Consider the following 16,074-nt stretch of genomic DNA (forward strand, 5'->3'; position numbering starts at 1 on the left):
GGTAAGGTATCAAGATATCACAAGTTCCTCAGGTGATTGGAACAGACAGCCAAGGCGAATCATTGCTTCACATTTTTCTCCTCGCTTCCTAATTTTATGAAAATGGAGCACCCCAGCTGAATGGCCACAGGAAGGAATGAAGCTGAGAACTACCAGCTACTGCTCACTAGGTTTGCATCTAATACTGCTCTGTGGGGAAGTCCACCCCATTCCTTTGACTCTTCCACAAACAACCCAAGAGCTAGACAAGATCCTGGGAGGGCGTCAGCGACATTCTCATTCTCTATGGCAAATACCCAATGAGCCTGCTGCTTGCTGTGGCCAACAGCAAAGCTGGTGATCAGAGTAGCAATGCTTCTGGCTATTACAGGACTTCACACCAGAGATTGCTTGGGAAGAGGGACTGTCGCCTATGGAAACCTGCTGGCCGTTTGGGCTGACCCTGTAGTGGTCTCCTCAGCAGAGCTGCTCCAAGTCATCAAAGGGACTTCCGGTGGGAGGTCAACAATAGAAACAGCTCCCATGTTCAATCGAGCCAATGTCCTATTTTATTTCTAAGAGTCATGCTGTTACCAAGTACAAAGAAAATGACTTTATATAAATAGCTGTTTGACACTGAGACAGAAGACTTGAACTGGGAAGCAGAGAAAGACATTTGGAGCTAATCCTGAGTTCCTACTATCTATGTAGTTGGGATCAAGTCTAAAAAAGGACAGATTTGGCAAATATACACACACTGTATAAAAAGTGAATCTTCTGGGGTCGCCCGCCCCTCCCCTCCTGTAGCCCCTCTGCTGCCCCATCTGGTCCTGGCACCGGAGCCTCTTGCAGTGCAGAACTCACTTGACCTCAGTCTCCACCAAAGTGGAGACACAAAGTGACTTCAGGAACCATGGAAGAAGTGGAAATGTCCGGCTGCACAGTCTCTGAAGGAGTCTGACATCTGGGACCCTCACCCCCCCTTGTGACGCCCTATGACTCTTCAGCCAGGTGGCTCCCAAAGATACAGGGCACTTCCGGGCTTTCTAAAACCAGGAAGTGGGAACTCTGCCCTCTCCCAAAGACAGGGCTTGACACAGAAAGGCAGAAGGAAACGTATTGAACTCAGGCCGGTCTGCAGTACCCAACGAGAAATGGCGTTCCTACACAACAGTGACATTGAGAGCTGACGTTACTTACAGCTGAGCAATAATGTTCAGAGAGCTAAACTCTTAGAAGGCTATAAAAAAATGCTCTCATCTCTAGACAAGTTTGCAATGACCTAATCCAAAACAACACTGTTCCACAACACTACAAATGAAGTAACACGTAGCTTTTTCCCTCTACCCCCTCCCACCCCTCCCCACAGAAAAATGTCCTTTTCTCTCTAAAGCCATTCCTCCATTTGGAAAGGCCCCTAAAAATGGCATTAGCCTAAGGATTCAAAATGGCTCCCAAGTAGGCATGAAGTACCTCCTAAGCCAGCAGCCAGCCCTACACTGCCTTCAAGGGGGCCTCTTATCCCTCTAATCTTTAGAAAGACCTGAAACATGGCATCCATCCACTTTTTATTCAAAAGACAAAGGGCCTTTAAAAAATTCACCTTGCTGTAATTTAGTAACACAAGGATTTGTTCGTACACTTCATTTTAAATAAACCCCCCTTAAATTAAAAACTCTGATTTATGCAAAAGCAAGACAGTATTTCAACTTACAAAAAGATTCACTTCAGGTATTGAAAGAGATCTGGTTTCCCCCATGGCCTTGCCAAATTATGTCACTATAGGAAAATCTGAAGTGCACCCAATTTTCCAGGAGCACCTTATATAGAATATGGCATTTATCACAGACCACATACAAGCCCTACACAGGTCTCAAAGAAAAACACTCCAACCATCAAATAGATTATCGGAGAGAAATGGTTGTATGGTTATGGTCCATGTGCCCAGGAACCAGCTGTAAAACTAATTAAAAAGTGGTCCTCTCCTTTCCTTGTCCTCCCCCTCCCCAACCTGCCTGCGTCTCACTGTCGACAAGCACACGATGACCACCCTGCACTCCCATAGCCCTGCGTGACCCCATGACTGCCCCGCTGTTTGGACACTGGCATGCTCTTGTGCTCTGCTATTTGACATCAACAGAAACATACACTAAATTCACTGCCACTAGACTCCTTGTACTGACATACTCTGAGGAAACTCGTAATAAATATTTTTATTTATTATTAAGCATAATTATTCACCTACTGGTGAATAATTAGAAATGAAAACCATTATCCTAGTTTTCTTTTAAAAAACAAAATTCCTGTGACTACAACAACAGTAATAGTAGGACAAGCAGACAGAACCAGGCACTTCTGGCAAACTCCTTTTCTTCTTCGTGTTGTCCTTCCCCTTGCTCCCTCCCCCTGTAAGGAAACTGGCTGGGCACATTTGCCAGGGTCTGTGGGCTTCATAACTTCAAGCCTTACTGCTTAAAAAAATGAGGTAAGAAATTTCTACCTGAAAAGTAAAACTGACACATAAACCAAACCAAGGTCTTCCCTGGCCACTGATGCAGCCGTTATTGCTATAAGTTGGAGTGTTTTGCCTGTTTGCTTTTAATATGTGTTCAAAGTCCTTATTGCCATTCTATCTGGCCCCATGGTTGGTTGGCCGAGGAGAAATGGACAGGACGGACCTTGGTCACCTGCCCCAGCTGGTCAGGCCCTACTTGCTGCCCATATGTGTGTGCCTCACCCAACCCTCACTGGGGGTCTCGCTGGGGCCAGCTGTGTGTCCGGGGCTCTGCTGCTGGCTCTAACAGCTGGGAGAGGTGGTGATAGGGCTGTGCAGGTAGGGCAGGCTGCTGGGGGCCGAGTGCACGCCCACAGACACGGGGAAGCTGAAGACAAACTGTGAGGTCGGGGTTGGGGTGGCCTTGCCCCGCTCCCGCAGGGGGCCAGAAGGGCTAGCAGCCTCGGCAGCACAGGATGTGGCCAGCACCTGGGACTCAAACTGCAGCAGCTGCCCCATGAAGCTGAAGTTAGGTGAGATGATGCTCCGGCGCTGCTTGACGAACTCAAAGGCCTCTTCCAGCCGCACCCGCTTCTTCATCATCAGGTAGGCCAGGCAGATAGTGGCCGAGCGAGAGATGCCCGCCTGGCAGTGCACCAGCACCCTCCCACGGCAGTCCTTCACGGCATCTAGGGCAGAGGATGAGAACAGGAACAATCAGGGCTGGGGACTCCCTGCTGAGTGAAGAGCCATGCCAGATGGAGATCGGAGGATATTTTCGAGATTTAACCAAAAAGCACTTTGCTTGGAAAAATTGCACGCTAGACCCATTAGACCCTACCACGCAGGACAGAAGGTAGTGGGCCAATGGCCAATTCTTTTTTTCTTTTTTGCAGTACCAGGGATTCAGCTCAGGAACCTGCGCTTGCCAGGCAGGTACATATTCTACTGAGCTATCTCCCTGGCCCCTTGTAGCCCAATTCTTTGTCTTCATTCCCATGCAAAGCCTCTTAACACCTATGCATGTAGAGCTGAGCAAGAAAAAGCTGTGCATGGCTAAAGTGTGTGTCATTCTATTCCTGGGCAAACGGACAGATCCCACAACACCTGCAGGACCCTCTCAGTCCCTGCGTTCCCTCTTAGTCACTGCTATCTTCTGCCCAGAACCCAGAGGGGCCAGCCTACCGATGTACTCGATGGCTTCCATGAACCAGGAGCTGATGTCAGCTTTGTGGTTGTCTTCCACGGGAATGCACTTGTACTGGTAGTGTCCTTCAAAGTGGTTCGGGCAGTCTGAAGAGACATTCAGCAGGGCTGTGATCCCCAGGGCATCCAGCATGTCTCTGCGGGCAGCGTGGTAGGCACTGCCGAGGTAGAGGAAGGGAAGGATCTCGACAGGACCTCCCTGGAACAAAAGAGACAAAAGCCAAAGAACATGAACAAAAGGGCTCCAGGAAAAGGGCTGCAGCACTGGCAGTGGGGAGGGGGAGGACAGTCCAAGGCAGGCTTTTGGTCCTGGGGAGATCCTGCGGGACAGTCTTTCCATTTCCCCTTCTTGAATCTCCTGGAGGGGTGGTTGGGCTCAAGGGGACTTCTCTAGCCATGCACGCTGGGGGTGGCAGAGAAGCTGGGATGGGCAATGCCTTGGGCTTACCTCCCCACGAAAAGGAGGTAGCGTGCACACTGCTGGCCTCGGCACGTCTGCAACACTAGGAGCCTTCACCTGCTAATCATCCAGTGTTTTGCTGTGTGACTTAGGGACTCTACCGTTTGGATATGTCCTCACTTAGCATATCAGAGACGCATGCCACTCTGGGCTCAGAGACGAGAGGGGTTGTGGCAAAATGATGTGAAGCTGGCTCAAAGTCGTGATGAGATCAGCTGGGCAGAGCTGCTGGACACTGAACTTTACTGGAGCGGGAAGGGTGGCTTGTAGAGAAATGCAGCAGCTGGGGCTGTTCTCCTTACGCTCCCTGGGCCTGCAGCCAACACCCATGTGGACTACAGCCTGCTGCTGGGAGGACCAGGGCTCACAACAAGAAGCACACTCTTGAGTTCCTGTATGCAGGCCCTCGTTCATCCATGCAGCACTCTGGAGGCCAAGCCAGGGGACAATGTCTTTATGTTTTTTTAAGTAATGGTAATAGAAGAAGGAGGGGGAAAAAATGCACAGAATAAAACCCCAGCCCAGTAATCAAGGTTGGTCATATTTCCCTCACATGGAGGCCCTGTGTTTGAAGCCTTAGAATGTCTATACTCCGAAAGGAAGGCTGCCTCCAGCGTCTCTGTGTTACCCCGCACTCCATGTCCCAAGTCTACCTGGTCGTGCAGAGGCGTCCCGCAGGAGCTGCAGCCCATGTCCAAGGACTCTGTGGCGCTGCGGGGCACAGGAGGTGGGATGGCAGCCAGCGCCTTGGTTTTGGAGCAGAATTCTGGGTACTCAGAGGAAAACCTCTCATAGCCACCTGTAAAGGAGAAAGAAAACTGAGGTCAACGAGGCCGCTGAACCACCAGGAAGCCAGAAAGACCTGGAACCGCACCAGCTGTGGAGAGCTGGCGGCGAAGGCGGAGGTTGTCTGGCTCCATGTCTGCCACAAGGTGGTGCTGTGCGCTTGGAGATGAGGGCTGCAGCCACCACTCCGGAGAGCAAGAGCCTGTGACCGGCCAGCACATCATCAGACCGGAAAGAGGGGTTCCAGTCAGCTTAAGGGTCTAGAATTCAGGGTGGGATGAAAACAGAAGAAAGTGCAGGGATAGGCCAAGGTGCTCTCCAGGACAGCTCCTCAGACAGGAACCAGCTATGGGTATCTGTGGTCACTGCCGCCATGGCCCTGGGCCTGGGAAGATGACCTGGTTGGACCTCTGGCTTCAGACCCCTCCTCCGGGTCTCAGAAATGGAGCAGGCGTCAACTGGCCAGCCGCAGGCTGCCATATAAACCAGTACTACCCACCACAGGTTTGGGGCAAGGAAGGGTTTGCTGACCTGAGAGTTGCAAGCCCCAGAGAGGATGGTGCTGGGCCTGTCCTCCAGGAAGGAAATGAACATGAGGGGCCAACTGCTCAGGGCCAGAGAGGCAGACAGGGCCTGTCAGAGGACAAATGGCCTGTGTGCCCTGGCGTTCTGGGATCTCTGCAACTCTGTGGGCTGCTAACAATCAATTGTGGAAGCCTGGCCACCCCTTTTTTATTTTGCAGTTTCTATGGGACCAGAAGTTGTATCAGTTCACTTTGGTCAGCACATTAGACACCAACTGCTCTAACAGCCCTACTCAGATAATCTAGAATGAACGACAGGCTGGGTCCTACAGCAGGATTCGGCACTTCTGACTGGGTCAGAGGGTGCTACCCCCTCATACCACCAGTCCACAGGAAATCTTACAGTGAGCAGAAATGTGACTGTTACTCAAGCACTTGCCCCTGATCCTGGCCTTGAAACACTGTGTCCTGCTGCTTCTGAGGGGAAGGAAAATTATTCTTCACCACATCATAAGGCTTACAGAAACAGGGCACCCATTTTTTCCTCTCTGACTGGAGGCGGCTCTTCCCCTCTGCCCTGTCCCTTGGGATATAAATGGTATCTCTGTGGTCACAGGCCCTCCTTCCTGCTGAGTCACAGTGACCAGCCTCCTGGCTGAAAAACCTGATGGTCGGCCAGCGCTGCCAGCTTCCAACGTGCTGGTGACCTTCGAGCTACCTCACCCCAAGAGCACCCCCACAGGCCTCTCCCAACCCCTTTCCATGGAAGGCTGCCAACACTGCTGCTGGAGGTGCAGACACTAGAGTATGGGGCAGAGGGGCTGGCAAGTGTCTACCCCAAGTCCTCCGTGGGCCTCTCCCAAGAAGCCTCAGTCAATACCCGCCACCTCTGGAGAAGGAGGGGGCAAGGGACTGATCCACAAGTTGTGCTGGAATATCTATGACCACAGCCATCAGATGTCACTCTCTACTTCTCCAGAACTTTCAAAGCTTTTAACCTAATGATCTTAGTGCCTATTGTATTATCTGACCTAGAGAAACACACTGTAAAGAACAAATGCAAGGTTTGTGAGTGATATCTGGCCCATGCTCCCCACGGAGAAGGCAGGTAACTGTCCCACCTAAAAGGCAGTGTTAGGCAAGTCACCATGGTCACAGAGTGGCTGACAGCATGCTCTCCCTGCTGCAGAACCTGTGAGAACCAGATTGGACTGGAGATGAAGGGGCTCAGGCTCTGCGGTCAAGCTGTGAGCCACACCTGCCAAGCAGCCTGCACCCAGGGCCTAAACTCCAAGCCTCCATCTCCCCTTCCAGCCCTGGGCAGACTGACTCCAGCAGCCAGTGCTCAGCATCTGGCCTTGAGACACGTTATGAAAGCGTCCTTCGTTGGCACCCACATGAGGACCTTGGTAGAGCTCTTCCAGGACCAAAGGGAACCAAGGGGCTGTGTGTGTTCTATGTGCCACTTCCTAGCTTTCTGACAGTCCTCCTTCCTGGGTCTTCCCGATGTGCTCTAGGAAGCCTTAAGACCATAAAGTCAGAGGAAGGGCCAGTATTTGACTTCCTGACTCTACCGTCCCTTCCAGGAATTCAAATCCACCACCTCTAGAGTCAACTAGCCAGGTGCAGGTGCGCAGGGCTGGCAGCCCCGCATTAGAGAACAGGCCAGCCTGGAAAAGATGCCATTCTCTCTGGGGGTAGCTTCACAGAAACTCAGAACCGAGGCGGATTAGCCAAGGGGACAGGAGCACTTGGGCATCCTTCTCCCCAAGCTGCTGCTAGCTTTATGGGTCTACGGTAGACACAAAGAACCTGGAGGATGAGGAAGCCAAGGTTGCCCCGCACAATGAGCACAAGTAGGCATTAATCCATGCCAGAGCGAAGAAGGGAGTCCAGCCCATCCCATAGCCCTGGAGCCATCTTGGGTATCACCTACATCCATAAAAATGGTGGCCACTGTGGGGTGTGAGGCCGAGCTCTATCCCCCACAATGAATAAAGGCATTGTGAAAAGGCAGTACTTGTTATACAGTGTACTTTCCAAGTGTGCCCCCAGCCCCTGCAAACATGTGCTGGACCCCAATTTTACAAAACAAGAGAATGGAGGTACAGGCAGCCAAGACACCTACCTGTGGCCCCTGAGCCACATGAGGGCAAGGCCAGCACTCAGTTTTGGGGCATCCAAGCCATACCTCCACTGGGACTCTACGGGGCACACCCTGTGGCTCTACTCACTCTGCCTTTCACCCCTAGGCCGTGGCCTCCACCTGTGCCACAGGCTGCTGGTGTCCCAACCTGAGACACAGGCAGAAACAACAAATTTTGTTTCTGGATACCGCTGACATTTCACCAAGCTCTGCTCTTATCATAAGGATTTCTTTTCACTGCAGTCATTAAGAAGCCATGATCAATATTTCTCAAAGAAAAAACAAAAGGAAAGAAAGAAATACAAGAGAATGGGAATTGGCAGAAGGCACTCGTGACATTTAAAGAGTGTGTCGTTTCCTGTCGTTTTAGTTCAGTAGTACATGCACTTATTCCACTGGGGATCATAATGTGAATTCAATGCACTGAATGTGTATGGAAGACAACAGCTATGGTTGTCTTCCCCTCTCTTCCTCCTCTCTTCCCCTCTCTCTCCCACCCAGCCCAGCATTGGTATATTCCTAGTATCACAGCCATACCAGCTGGGCTTAGATCATGTGTTTCATCCAAAACTGATTTTCATCCTATACTCGGCCCTGTACCTCCTCCAGGTGTTCAAAAGCAAGTAGAGACAGATTTGGGGACAAGCGCCAGCTCCAGCTTTGGGCTAAGCACTTTCAAACATCTGCCCTTAAAATGAAAGGGTTCCAAGAGTGCCTGGCACAAGGGCTTGCGGTTCAATCCCTGGGGCCTGCTGTGTTGGCTTCACCCCCAGGGCACGCTGAGAGGGCAATTGAGACTGGGCGTGGTGGCACGTGCCTGTAATCCCAGCACTTGGGAGGCTGTAAACAGGAGGCTCACTAAGAGTCCAATCTAGTAGTGAGACCCTGAACGCCCTGTAGACCCTTCCCTAAAATACAAAAAAAAAAAAAAAAAGAAAAGAAAAGAAAAAAATGACAATATCTAAGTCTCACCTTACTGAGATTCTACCTGTCCACCATCTACTTACTTCCTGGTCACTCTGGCCAGCTCCCAAGGGCAGCAGGTACAGTCCTTAAAAATCTGTGTTTCTACCTTGTGAATAAAGTTTCATAACAAATACACTCATGAAGTTTGACCTGTTTCTTCCTTCTTTAAGAATATACTTCCTATTCCTACATTTCTGAACTTCAAAATGACAAAGGACAAAAAGGACTGACTTCGATGTGACTTATGAGAGGAATCACTACATTTCCTTCGCGCCCCCCACCCCCAGCAAGGAAACTGTCAAAGTTTAAGGAATATGCTCAACCACAAATCTTCTACGACTGCTAAAGGAACAAGACATAATTAATGAAAAGCATTTTACGAAGGAAAAGCTGATTAGTGCTGTTGATGCTGCAGAATAGGACTCTCAGTGGGCTCTGGGATGGGTGAAACTGTCTTGTGGTATTGTCTATGGCTATGGGTCTGAAGAGCGGCCACTTTGCCCCTTCACCCTCTCGGTCACAGTATCAGCTGTTCCCACACAGGTCCCATGACCCTATTCTGCCCAGCAATTAAGCCTGGGTTGTTTGAAGGTCATTTGCCTTTGGGAACTTTGCTTTGTATAAATGTATTCATGCAACCATGTGAATGCTAGGCAGTGCTTTTAAAATGCTCCTGAAATTCTCCCAGGGTGAAAACGTAGTCTCACCTCACCTTGGGAGCCACCAGAGTCTTGCAAGTCCAAGGCCAGCGGCTGGCTTCTACTCATCTGGGGCTGGGGCTGGCCTGCTGTCTCTCCAGTCCCCTATTGCTATCTGCTGTGTTCAGCGGCCAGCTCCCGATGGAATGAACTTGTCTTCCTGTCATGCTTCCTCTTTGTTAACTGGCAACTCCTCCCAGTAAGGAAAACTGCTATCTGGTTTCAGATGTTCTGAATGTTAAAAGGAATTTCTTGGCTCCTTAAAATGGCCACCCTTTCTCTGGCCCTGTTTTCTTTGCAGTCCGTGTTGTTGGGTGCATCTGCCCCTCCTGTGGAGGGGGAGGCCAGGAGGCCCCGCCAGCTTCCTTAAGAATCTGTACTCTTATTTCACACCTGCACCCTTTTAGTTACTTCCATTAGCTGGAAACAATTCTTGTGATGCTTGACGTGGATTTGCTTCATTAGTTGTAATTATAATAGCGGGTTGGAAAAAATCTTGAGGTTTACCATTTTATCACTGAAACATTTCCAATCCTTGGCTGACAGATACTGAGGTTTGTTTGCAAACAGAAAACCCTGCACTTTCCCTTTGCAATATGAAAGGCAGGAAAGCTATCAGTCATGCCACAGAAGTTTCTGGATGCTGATAAAGAAAAGACAGAAGACAATCGCCAGAGTCACGAAGATCCTGGATGAGCACCATTCCCCCCTCAGATTCAACACAAGGCCAGGCCAGGGACTGTAAGGAGGACAGAGGAGGCGAGTTTCAGGCTGAAGGGAGAAACGGGAATATCTGGATCGGTGATAGCAAGACTTTAGAGCTTTCAGTGACCTGAGCAGGCTGCTGGGCCTCAGCTTCCGGCTCCCCACCACCGCCCTGGATGACCTTCCCAATGGATCTGAGCAGCTCCAGGACAGTTTTGCAGTCAGGATTTCAATAAGAACTGACAAGTCAGGAGGGAAACTCTAGACTAGAGTGGGGTGAGATAACATTTTTAGACCTGAAATCTTTCTGTGTAGTAGATGAATCTGTTATTTAAGGATCCTGGGTTAAAGAATGACTTCAATTAAGGTAAGAAAATTCTTCTCTCACCTTTTGTTTGTTGATTTTAAAGCCCAGGGGGAATCAAAACCCAAAGATTTACAGAGAAAAGAGATTTCAAAGGAGACATGTACTGTGATAACATCTGAAACATTTAAGTTTCTAAATTGTTCCCTAAAGATGCCTGATAGGATTTTATGTTAAAAGAGCTTTAAAAAGAAAATGACCCCAACGGAAATCTCTTACTAGTAAAAAATAAAACATGGTAGAAGTTTTGTTACTTCTTTTAGCAAAATTGGTTATTATGAGCAAATATACAATTTAAGTCAAGTTTTATTGGTGCTCAGTAAAATTTACTCCTGTCTTTTCAATTCTTATTTGTGGGATCGGTCACTAACTTCCCAAAACAAATAACCAATCACATTACTTCAAAGTGGCACAAATAAAAGAACTGGGTTATCAAATGCTGTTGCTTATTAGATAAATTTTCACTGGGAAAGATGATATCATGCCAACAAATAACCTGTTGCTTTTTTACGTCCCCAGGCACACACCAAGGGTGGCAGACACCACCACTTCCGGGTGTGTCACTTGTCCCTCCTGCCCGTCTTGGTCCACATGGCCAGGCCCAAACCCTGAGACACACAAGTGTCTTCGGGGAACAAACGGAGCACCTCAGGTGGGAACCCAGTAGTTCAAGCCTCAAGCAATTCAGCTATTAAATCATCTAAATGGCTTTTTTCCCCCTTGCAACCCAACGTTCCCCTGTACCTCTTTAGGTCCCTGGGCTGTAATCGCCGCCCAGGAAGCCATGTGTCTTCCACAGGACAATTTTTTTCTAGGTGGAAGCCAGGACTCTGGGGCCTGCCCTGGGCTTTCCTGCATCTTCCCACAGGAGGGGGCAGCAGACTCTGGCGGGTCCTTTCCTTCTCTCTAGGGCCTCCTTTCCTTAGTCCCCAGAGCAGGAACTGCTTTCTAAACAGCCCAGCTCCCCCCCCCTACACACACACACACACACACACCCCATGTAAACAAGGCCCACTTAGCCTCACTGCTACTGCCCTGCACTATTGAACAAGACTGGAGACCTCCGCCTCCAAATTTTTGAAACTTGTTACTGAGGTCAACTGACCTGGGGTCAGGGATTCCTTGAGGACACTAGGGCCCTGGTTAGACACCCTCCAAATTGACCTGGAAGCGCGCGGCCTTTGAGAGGCTGGAGTGCTTTTCCAGCCCTACCGGGATCAACAGCAAAGCGGGCCTCGCAGGAAACGCTTCTTTTCCGCAGGTCAGGCATTGCGCCACCCACCACCGGACGCTCTGCGCCAAGGCGGCCTGTTCCACCCGGACTGCTGGTCAGTGTCTGCCTCTGCCTGCAACTCCTGCGCTGAGCGACTCTCAGAACCAGTCTGGGTCGAGGGTCTCTGAAGGAACACCTTAAAAATTTGTCACTCTCCCTGGAAGCTGGGGCCAAGAGTCAGGCGCCCCTCGAAACCCTTACTTAGGGCCAAGCTGCCGCTCCAGGGCGGCGCCCTCCGTATTTCTTCCAGGAAGAAAAACAAAACAAATCCTGCCTGTCACCACGTGGGGTTGCCGCCAGCTCTGGCCTGGGACGTTCTTGTGCGTCCTGTGTTCAGGGCCCTGGATGAAAAGAGCGCTTGGGCTCGGAACCACTAGGCAATGGGCAGATCACGGTCAGCCTCTCCCCCCCCCCCCCCCCCCCCCCGAGGGGGACTGCGAGCAGGAGAAAACCTCTCATCTTTCCCACCCGCGCCAGCACCAGGCCGGGCAGGGCCCGCGAGCTCTAACAATGGCGCAGACGCCCGCCAGGCAGTCTGAGCAGTACCTGGCCGCACCAGGATGCTGCGCGCCGGGCCCAGGGTGGGCGAGGTCAGCCCTTTCGCGCCCAGCTCCGCTGCCGGACAGTCCGGGGCAAATCCCTTGCCGGCACTGGCTCCTAAAGTGCTCTGAGTTGAAGGGAGAGGATCTGAGCTTAACTGAGATGCAAAAGGCGGCCCGCAAGGAAAAAGAAAGAAAAGTCAGCAAAATCGCCTTAATAGTTCAACTGCAGGTCAACAGCAGCATTTCCCCAGCAGCTGACAGGTCAAATGGTCAGGAAACAACTGCGGAGAACAAAGCCCCCCGCTGTTTAGCAGGGGCAAGCCCGGCCCGCGCGCTCTGAGCAGTTTTGTGCTTTTGGGAAGGGGCGGGCGGGAGGTTTCCGCCACCCCCTTCCTCCCGGTCGCACAGGTCCCGAGGGGAAAGGAGGGGGCGGAGGGCGCCTGCAGCGAGAGTTGCGGTTGTCGGAGGACGCCACTCTGAAACGCCCCTGGGTTCAGAAGCGAAGACCCGAACCCGGCGAAAGAATGCGCGGAATGCCGCCCGCAGGGTGGGGGTGGGGGATCAGCGCGGCAGGGGGCGTCCCCACCCCACGCGTCCGGCCCGCCAGCCTGAGCCCAGCGCTGCGAATCCAGTTTGCCGGGCAGGTGCCGCCCGAAGTCCCTCCTGAGACTCGGAGAAGATCACACGCGGTCTTTTCGGAGTTTCCAATTGTCAGATCTGACGAACCATCCCTAGTCCCCATACCGCCTGGCGCTGAGGCTTTCTCTGGGGTTCACTTAAACTGGGCACGCGCCGCCATCAGATCGTCGAGAGTGGGGTCCCTAAACAAAAGGTCGTAATTCTCCGCTGCCCGGATTGGCAGGGAGCAGAGGGCTGTTCCACTCGGCGGCTCCTGATGCCCAATCCTCCAACCTCCGGCTCTCAGAGCCCGGGTTTAGTTTGGGGCGGGAGAAGGTGGCCAGTTTCCAGGAGACTCCGGACTTGGGCAGCGGGAGCCCACACACGCCTCGCTCCCGACATTTTCCCATCCAATTTTCATTCCTATCAAGGGCTGCCTTCCAGTGGACCCTGCGGGGCCGATCGCGCCTCGGCGCTCATTCCTTTATGCGGGTACCCCCGTCCCTCGCATTCTCGGAATGAGACTCAGTGCCTGGCCCAAACTCGCCGAGCCAGCCGCCCTGTCTTGTCGCCATCCGCACCAGGAGCACTTTCCGAAATTCAAAGAGGGGCTGTAGAGAGGAGTCGTCTTGCCCTCCACGCCAGAACCCCTAGTGAGTGCAAGCAAGCGCGGGATCTCAGGGGGACTTGCAGGTGACCAAGGAAACGCCCGCACAGTCCCGGAGGGCTGGGCGCTTGCACTCACCCGGCAACGCGCACAAAGAAACGCACTGGGATCTTTGTAGCCTGGAATCACTCGGGTACCCCTTCCCCTTGCCAAATAAGGCGCAGGCCGCCAGGAGCCCCCGCTCCTCCCCTCCAGCTAGCTCCGCGGCGTCCACGTTTACCTTTGAGCAGGCAGATATCCGTGCGTTCGGCGTTGCGGCGCAGTGCCTGCACCACCAGGGACACGGTGCTGTCTTCGCGAAGGCTCTCGGCGCGCGGGCTGCGCTCGTCATAGACGATGACGGCCGAGTAAAGGCCGGAGCGCAAGCGGGCGCGCACCTCCTCCTCGGCGGGCAGGATCTGCTCCAGGCTGACAGAGCCCTTGGCCCGCCGCCGCACGATGGTGTTGCAGCGCACGTTGACGGAGCCTCGGATGTAGCCCGCGCTGTGCGCCAGGAACGGTCTACAGTCCAGCAGCAGGCACTTGCCCCCGCTCAGCAGCCCCAGCGCACCGTGGCCGCCGCTGCCGCCCGCGCCGCCGCCGTTCTCGTCCCGGTTCATCAGCCTTTTGAGCACGCTGCAGTCCATCTCCCGCAGTTCCTCCATCGTCACCATGGTCGCAGGGCACCGCAACTGCTGGCGCGCGACAAGGCGAGAGGCAACCGGACCAACGAGGCTGCAGGAAAGAGCGAGCGGGTGGGCAAGGGCTGAGCGGCGGCACCCGCACGAAGGACGGTCAGCGCGGCCCCGGGCCGGCCCCTGCTCCTGGGTCCCTTCCTCCGCAGCCGCGGGCTTACATAGCAGTCCCGGCACCAAGGCGGCGGGCCGGGAGCGTGTTTACGGGAGAGCACCGGCGCCCTTCTGCCGTCGCCTGGCGCCTGTGCTGAAGGCGCTGCGGCCCTCGAGCTGCCGCTCCCCACGCTCCGCCGGAGCTCCGCGCCCGCCCAGCCGCACTTCCCTCCTTGGTCTGGAGTTATTCTCGCGGCTCCGCTGGCCCCGCGGAGGTCCGATTCATTACTACCTCCGAGACTCCGCCTCTCTCCATTAGCCGCGCGGCACCGCCCCCCGCTCGCGCCGCCCGCTCAGCTCCCCGCCCCCGCCAGGGCTCGTGAATGGAGCGCCGCGGCTCGCGCCGGGTCACGGGGCCGAGACGTCACAAAGACCGGAGTAAACAGGGCGCTCGCGGCCGGGCCCATTCATAAAACCGAGACCTAGAGGAAGAGGGAGGCGGCCTCCAAAAGGCCTGTCAGCGGCTGCTCCCGGACCTTGTGAATGGAGCGCGGCGGTCTCGTGCTGTCCGCCGCCGGCCCCGCCGCAGCTGCGCGCTCTCTGCCTTCGTGGCGGAGAACTGCCCGCTGAGAAGCTGCCTTTGCCGCGGCCGGGATGGGTGTCAGGGTTCGACCCCCGTTTCTGTCCCCGCCCCAGCAGGCTCGGAGGGCTCTTGCCGGCTACGAGGCGTCGCTGCCTGTTCGGCAGGGCCTGGGACTTCCTCGCCCATACTTCATGTGCTTTCTCGGCCCGACCAATCGTTTTTTAAAATGCGATTTTTCAGACATTATCTTACGCATTATCGTGATCGATTTCCATCCTTAAGCCTTTAAATCTGGTTTTTGGTTCCCTGAGATACGCGGGCAATTTCGAAGACGAAAGAAGCCCTCCCGCCCGCAAGGGAGAAACAGAAGTGAGGTGTGGACTTTGTAGCTTTACCCCCGCGAGGGAGGCTTTCATTGCCGGAGCGTGGCTCCCACCGTGGAGCCCAGGGCTGCGCTCCAGTCCGCGTTTCCTATAGGATGTTTAATCCTGGGCGTGGAGCTGGAATGAGACGTTTTTGCTTTGGGGGAAGTCCTCAGCTCCATCTGGCACACCTGTGAACTGCCTTCTCAGGAAATAAAAGGGTACGCATGTGATGTACAGCTAGAACCCGAAAATGTATCCGCAAAAAGCGACCTTTGGAAAGGATGTAATGAACTCTGGCGCCCATTCGGGTTTCTTTGCATCTCTTTCCAGGTCACAAAGCATTTCCTCTCCCCCGCCCCGCAGTAGTTATGCATTTAATTTCCCAGAGGCCGCTTTTGGCAGGGGCCCTGTGTGCGCACGCGATGGGCCCTCACCGAAGCCAAAGTCATTCACCCGACATCTTGCCAAGTCTTGTTAGCGAGAATGAATCGCCGCTAGAAGGGAGCGCAGGACTCGCCGGCGGGCTCCCCTGAGGGGAGGTCGCCTCTTCCATTTCAGGCAGCGCGTGGAGGACGAGAGAGGCCTCGAGGGCGGCCGAACCCGCCGGGCCCATCCCGCCCCGGCTCGGCCCTGCCCTGGCTCCTTCCTCTCCGCCTTTGTTCCGGGAGGAGCGGCTATGTACCGCGCTTACCTCCAGCCCCCGCGCCTCCCTCCGCTCCCCAGCGGGGTCTTGGTGGAGACTCCGCTTCCGAGGCCTGCGACCCGCGCTCCCCTCCCGGGGCCCTGGCACAGCGAGCAGCTCTGGTGGTCTGTGGGGCGCCGCTTGTCCATGGGGATCTTTTAGCCTGCAGTCTCAAAATTATACGGCGCTACAATGGTCCTCTTTTTATTTATAAATGTTCATTATGGTCTTTCATATTAAATTTTTAAA

At 53.6% G+C, this 16,074-nt stretch overlaps 1 protein-coding gene across 1 annotated transcript; it reads right to left on the reverse strand.

The window, feature by feature from the left end:
• Positions 1 to 525: 525 nt before the first annotated feature.
• On the reverse strand, positions 526 to 14,457 carry Dusp4 (dual specificity phosphatase 4). The gene is made up of 4 exons (XM_004633287.3): positions 13,649 to 14,457; positions 4,793 to 4,938; positions 3,659 to 3,878; positions 526 to 3,162 (listed from the first exon to the last, which is right to left on the reverse strand). Exons 1-4 carry the CDS (start codon positions 14,079 to 14,081, stop codon positions 2,777 to 2,779), a joined length of 1,185 nt encoding a protein of 394 aa, XP_004633344.1. The 5' UTR covers positions 14,082 to 14,457; the 3' UTR covers positions 526 to 2,776.
• Between the last annotated feature and the right edge of the window lie 1,617 nt (positions 14,458 to 16,074).

Source organism: Octodon degus, unplaced genomic scaffold, assembly GCF_000260255.1.
Source record: "Octodon degus isolate 3935 unplaced genomic scaffold, OctDeg1.0 scaffold00053, whole genome shotgun sequence".
NCBI lineage: Eukaryota > Metazoa > Chordata > Mammalia > Rodentia > Octodontidae > Octodon > Octodon degus.